The sequence below is a fragment of the Papaver somniferum genome, chromosome 6 (assembly GCF_003573695.1).
Source record: "Papaver somniferum cultivar HN1 chromosome 6, ASM357369v1, whole genome shotgun sequence".
Taxonomy (NCBI): Eukaryota; Viridiplantae; Streptophyta; class Magnoliopsida; order Ranunculales; family Papaveraceae; genus Papaver; species Papaver somniferum.
In genome coordinates this window covers 134,554,455-134,561,203 of record NC_039363.1, presented here as the reverse complement: position 1 = coordinate 134,561,203, position 6,749 = coordinate 134,554,455, and the positions used below count along the sequence as shown (strand labels likewise).

Here is a 6,749-nt window from a genome sequence, read left to right as displayed (position 1 = left end):
CTATTCATCTTCTCCCTGTGTGAGTAAAAGCACATCTTTTTCAACCGGCAACATGCCTTTAGGGTCCAACTGAGATATGGCTTGAACTGCGATTATCATAGCCTCATCAATTTCAGCTGTTTGAGTGGCATCCTGGTCTTCTTGATATGCAGCTGCCTCTGGCGGAGAAGTGCTGAAAAAATACATTTTTTGTTCGGTGTACATTTTGGTACACATATGCAGAAAATGAAAAGAAATGCAAGTTGAGATCATTTCATACCTAGGCTTCTTAGCAGTTTCAGAATCAATACCTTGCCTTGTTTCATCCTTGCCATCCTTCTCTTCATTTGTCTTTGACAGAGGAGTGCTAAAAGATTCAAGTTTAGAGAAAAGGTATGAGTTTTAGCATACTGGTGTACAACTATCTACACACATAAAAACAAATGACTGCCACATTTAATAAGAGTGATTTTATACCTTTGCTTTTCAGAAGTTTCAGACGGAACTTCATTGTTTTCAGATTTTCCACCCTCGTCATCACCACCTTTGCTCCCCTATTTCTTATTGTCATCACCATGCATATCACCACCTTTTCCACCTTCGTCATCATCATCATGCATATCACCACCTTTGCCACCACCATCCTTCTCATCCTGCTCCTCATCATCATCATGCATATCACCACCTTTGCCACCACCAACCTCCTCATCCTGCTCCTCATCATCATCATGCATATCACCACCTTTGACACCACCATCCTCCTCATCCTGCTCCTCATCAACATCATGAATATCACCACCTTTAACTCATCATCATCACTATCATCATCATCATCATCATTGTCATTCACATCATCAACTTTGCCACTTTTCTCACCTTTCTCACCTTCCTCCTCCTCCTGCTCATCATCATCACGTTCATCCTCACTTTTTAATGATTTGTTAAATGAAATGATTTCTTGCAAGGAGTCAACAAAAAAATCAACAAGATCCTTATCATCTTGCACATTCCTTGGATCAGCTTCATAAAGTTTTTTGCTTTTTTCTTCAATGAAGCTAACAAGCTTCAAATGTTTAACCTTCAAGTCAGAAGGCGCTTCCAATGCTTCATCTCTTTGGTGTAGTGCTTTGTACAGCTTTTCTTTCAGTGTATCTCTGTTATTTTCTTGCCTATTCTTTCTGTACTCTTCCATTATTTGTTGTTGTTCATCACTGCAAGCTTTTACCCATCCGAGTTGCATCTGAAAACATGCCAAAGTATCAATATGGATAACAGGTGTATATCTTTTTACACATGTGTTACAGGTGTATATTTTTGTACATGACAAAATTTTGTCACCATTTTTGTAAACCTTATCAAGGTGTATATCTAATGTACACATCTAGGAAGAAATCACTATTGTAAGAAAGTTATCGAGTTACCTTTTTCATAGCTTCATTAATGTCTTTCTCTATTGTGTTGCTGATGTCACTTATTACCCACCTTAGAAACCTAGGAAAACCTTGTTCATTGCTTGGCGTCATGATGTTGTTGTGTTCAGCAAACCAATACTGCATTTAAAAACAGGTAAAGAGTTAGAAATGTTAGGACCCAACAAATACAGTGTACCAAAGCATGTAAATTTGTACAACTTAAAACTGTTGTAAGACAATGTACACATGTAAACTCACCAACAGGTATACCATACAACCATTAACTTTAAGTGGTGAGGCAATATGTTTCCTAATGATATCCATTAGATATTGATGTATATGAACCGGCCAGTTGATTTTTTCCATTATATCCAATGATTCAAAGTAGGGAGCAAATTGACTCTTGGTAATCCCGCTTCCATTTGTTGTGGTAAAAAAAAAACAGTGATGCACAGGTACATCCCAAACAACACTACCAAGTCTTCGACATTTCTCTCAATCTCCATATCCAACGTTGGTTTTAACTTCATTATACGCAAGATTTCATTTTTCACATCTAGTTTTCCCAACCTAGATTGATCCTTCAGTTTCATTCGGTTTATTAGTGAACCGTATCTCTTCTCAGCTCTAGTTTTGGTACATTCTCCTTCCACAGGTTCTGATGCCACTATTCTTAATTCAAAAATTAAGAACAAATCTTCAGGCATACTTTCTACCTCCACAAACTTTTTCTCCTCGGCAGTATTGAAAACAAAGACATTTCTCCCTGAATTATCATGGCAGAACTGGTTCACAATCTTAAAGATTGATTCTGGACTCTTAAACCACACATCTCTCTTCTTCTCCTTTTTCTTTTCTGAGTTTTCCTCCTCTTTATCTTCAGCTTTCTTGTGAAAAAAGACATCTAATACAGGCCAAAAAGGGCTCTCCTTTTTGCTTCTCTAACTGAAATTCTGTGAACCAGACTTTTTTACGATCCTTTTTCCTTACTTCTCCATCCTCCTCAAGGTACGTGTTCACAAACTTGTTGATTGCATGAAAATCTGATCTATAAGGTTTGTTTGCATCTACGAAAATAGACAAATGGGAATAAGAAAAGAGAAGCATAACACATGATACTCATACAAAAGTGTTGGTGTACAAACCAGTATACTGGTACATAAATATAACAAGAGCAATAATAATTCACATACAACAGGCCATATATCACTATAACACCATGATGGTGTAAAAACATGTACACTCCTACAGAAAAATCTTTAAAACAAGCATAACATGCCTTGAATCACTGCAATACAATGCTTGTGTACAAATCTGGACACACAACTGAAATGAAACAACTCCATAACACATATAACATGCCATTATCCATAAAACCACTCACAAACTCACATAACATGACATGTTGGTGTACTAGTATTTACACACTAACAAGAAATCCCATGAAAATTGCTCAAAAACAGATATAAATGGACATGAATCACTACAACAGCGTAAGGGTGTACAAATATGTGCACACCAACAAGAAATCCCATGAAAATTGCTCAAAAACAGACATAAATGGACATCAATCACTGCAACAGCCTAGAGGTGTACAGATCTGTACATACCGACAACAAATCCCATAAAAATTGCTCAAAAACAGATATAAATGGACATGAATCACTGTAACAGCCTAGGGGTGTACAGATATGTACACACCAACAAAAAATCCCATTAAAATTGCTCAAAAACAGACATAACTGGACATGAATCACTACAACATCCTAGTGGTGTACATATCTGTACACACCAACAACAAATCCCATGAAAATTGCTCAAAAACAGACATAATTGGACTTGAATTGTTACCTTTTTTTGTTTTAACAGTTTTTAAAGGCTTTGACTTCTTCTTAGCTGGTGATGTTTTTGATGTTGAAGGCTTTGTAGTCTTTGATTTCTTCTTAACTGGTGATGTTTTTGAAGTTTCTGGTACTGAAATTGATGTTGAATCTTCTAATCCTCTCTTAGATCTCGTCTTTGGTCCTGTTGATTTTCGAATTTCTTCTGATGCAACTGATGTAGTTGGGGATGAAATTGGTGTTAAATTTTTTAATGCTGACTTTGATTTCGTTGTTGGTGATGTTGATTTTTGAATTTCTTCTACTGCAACTGATGGATTTTCTTCTTCAGTTGAAGATTCATCATCAACTGTTGGTGCGTTCTTCTTTGAAACTACTTTATTTCCTTTCACCATGATGTTACTGATACTTCAACCATCTAATGTGGTGTTTCGATGAGTAATATTTTTAGGGTTTTAGTCTGTAAACTTCTAGGGTTTGTCTGCAAAAACTTCTAGGGTTTGTCTGCAAAAACTTCTGAATTTTTTTTTGATTTTCTTCTGAAGTTTCTGATAAAGCAGAATGTTTGCAGTTACTGAATTTTTTCGTTTACGCCCGTAGTTTTAATCAGTTTTTAATTCAAGGCTAACGTGTCGCAACCACGTTCACCGTGTCAGTTACAAAACTGATGTATTTCGTTGCACGTGTGTTTTATTAAAAGAGAGCGAAGGGTAGCATTGTACTTATACAATTTGTGGATTAAATTGTACCCAGTCGACTAGGTCTGGACTAAAGTGTACTATTTTGTGCGGTTTTGGACTGAACCGTTTTGCCGTCAGCTATAACAACTCACTGTTGCTTGAACCCCGAAGTATTTGTCATCTCAGTAACTGTCCCATCCTTGCCCAATTGCGTGATTGTAGCGGTGTCCACATCTCCCCTTTCTATATTATTCTTGCTTTCTCTTATCTTGTTTCTCTTTCTCACTTTGTTTCTCTTTTTCCTAGCTTTTCTCTTCTCATAGTACACATTTGACCGAGCTCTTCTACCTAGCTTGACCTCTGGGATCTTATCTTTATTTACTCGAGTAATCACATCAGCGTCAGACTTTCTCTTTACCGTGTGAGATGCCGTACACAAAACAACTTTATTCTTAATAACTTATTTGCCCTTAACTTCCCCATTACCAGAGTGGTATGCCGACTTCAAATCAAGTACTGCAATTCCCATCGTGAAAATCAAACCCTCCTCATTCAATGGCACAGTGTGTGGCAAATCATTGATACTGCTTTTGAAATTAATAAGAACCTTAATTCCTCGAAGGTCATTAAAGTCGATCTCAGTGATTGAAACATATTTATTGAGAATCAGTTCCACTGTATTTTTGGACCATAAGTGAAAGGGTACTCCAAGCAGAGATATCCATAACTTTTTGTCATTAATGGAGGAATTGATAGCATTTACTGATGGCCACCAATGAGAGAACTTGATTTCACCACTTAAGAAAGCAATGAATTTTTGGTTAATCAACATATCGTGATATTTAACTGATTTAATGAACAATACCCCCATATTCTCAGAAAAAATACTGATTTTAATATGTTCATGAATATGGAAAGTCGCCTTAATTCGATCTTCAACCATCCTCCAATCTAATGGTTTTGGATCCACGGTGCAAATGATAACTCCATCCCAATGATCAAAAGTTTTCTCTTTACCTTCATACGAGATTTGTGGACTTTTTCTTGTTGCAATAGTTAAATATGAAGTATTCCCACCCACTCCTTTGATTTTGATATTTCTCTCATGAAGATTCTGTCTCTGCAATTCTGGCCATCCAGTATTAAGTTTCAAGGATTCAATATTGTTTTTAGCCGCTCCTCGCCGGTGAAAATCTTCATGTTTGTTAATACCTATTTGCAGCAGACTCATAAAATTTCTCCATCCTTCCTGTCTATAGCCTTCCGGAATCACCAGGTGATGAATCTTTTCACCTCTATTACCGGTAAACCAATCAACCGCAATAAATTTCCCCCTGCCATTACTTCTCCCAACCAATAATAGAGCAGATCCATAGCCTAAAGTCAACCTCCATTGATACGGTTTCTTAGAGCTGGTACCTCTGTATTTTGATTCCCTAATTGTATTGAGAAGACATGTCGCTCCCCCGAGCGGAATAATACAAGAGTTTGTATACCCATTTCATCTCTCTATAATGGTAAATTTGGGATTAATCTCTTTCCAGAACATACAAACTTCAAAATTCTTATCACCCACTTGTGCATAAGATGTTGACATTCCTAACCTTCACCGCAGATCAATCACTCTAGGAGAATAGAGAGGAGATTTACCACCACGAATCCCACTGACCAAGTACCGTCGGACCTAAGGGAAAATATCGATACCCGACCTTAGTCGTCGGAGGGAGTCAATCAGCACACTCCCAAAAAGACTCAGACCTAAGGGGAAAGAACATCTCAGCTGCTCCGTCCTTAGACGCCAGAGTTTCTAGGAGGCTGGTTCTAGGAGGCTGGATGCATGCCGAAGAAGAGGTATTCTAGGCGGTAATGTTTTTGGAATGGTAACTGAGAAGGATGGTTTTGGGCACAAGTTTCAAGCCACAACAAAAGGATCGTGTTACAAATATTTCGGTGGTTTGATATCTACAACTTTGTAGAAACCAAAGGTTAATTCATACCATAAAGGTCCAAACAATCAAAGTATGAAAACTATTTCTAAGCGAAAATCCTTTAATCTGGCCCATTAATCTAAGTCCTGGTCCATCTGGTCAACTGACAGTCTCTAATGGTCAATGGCTAAGGTCAGGTCAACAGTTAAGGTCAAAGTCAGATAAGAATCGGTCAACTGAATCAACTCGGGTCTAGTTAGAAAACTCGGTGAGTCTACACCGGTTCACCTGGTCCATCTGGTCAACTGACAGTATCTAACAACCTCATTCTAACTTTATTTCATACATTCTCATGTTCTGGTTTAACATTTCAACTTCAAATCAAATACAAACAACTTTGAATTTCAATTACAAATAACAACGTTGACTACCTGCAATTGCAGCCTTAAGCTTTCACTAGAGAGGTTCAAATCAACAGATTCATCTAAAGTAATTCACAACATCTGCAATCAGCATAAACACAGACAACACCACCCTCTCATTTCATATGCATTCCATATTCAGTTCACCACCAAATCAAATCCAAAACTTACAACTGCAGCTCAATCCAATACACCCGTCTCAGTTCTTTCCTTCACAATCTATAAACTCAGTACATCATTATCAACAACTCATACATCCCCATCACTCATATCCCCTGCATCTTCAACTCTATATTTCTAACCTCAGCATCACTAAGTCAATGCCATCAGCAACAACCACCACCACCAGAGCAGCCACTGCCTTCTCTATCACAGACTCAAAAATCCATTGAAACCCTGTAACTTCAACATAAGACCACGAACCACAGTTCCATAACATCCTCTCCATAATCATTTCTTTTTTTAGCTTAACAACCATTCTATAAAT

At 37.5% G+C, this 6,749-nt stretch overlaps 1 protein-coding gene across 1 annotated transcript; it reads right to left on the bottom strand.

Annotated features, from left to right (window-relative positions):
* On the bottom strand, positions 1-3,627 carry LOC113291521 (eukaryotic translation initiation factor 5B-like). The gene is made up of 8 exons (XM_026541046.1): positions 3,367-3,627; positions 1,868-2,278; positions 1,401-1,529; positions 865-1,219; positions 569-778; positions 457-523; positions 260-346; positions 1-172 (listed from the first exon to the last, which is right to left on the bottom strand). Exons 1-8 carry the CDS (start codon positions 3,625-3,627, stop codon positions 1-3), a joined length of 1,692 nt encoding a protein of 563 aa, XP_026396831.1.
* Between the last annotated feature and the right edge of the window lie 3,122 nt (positions 3,628-6,749).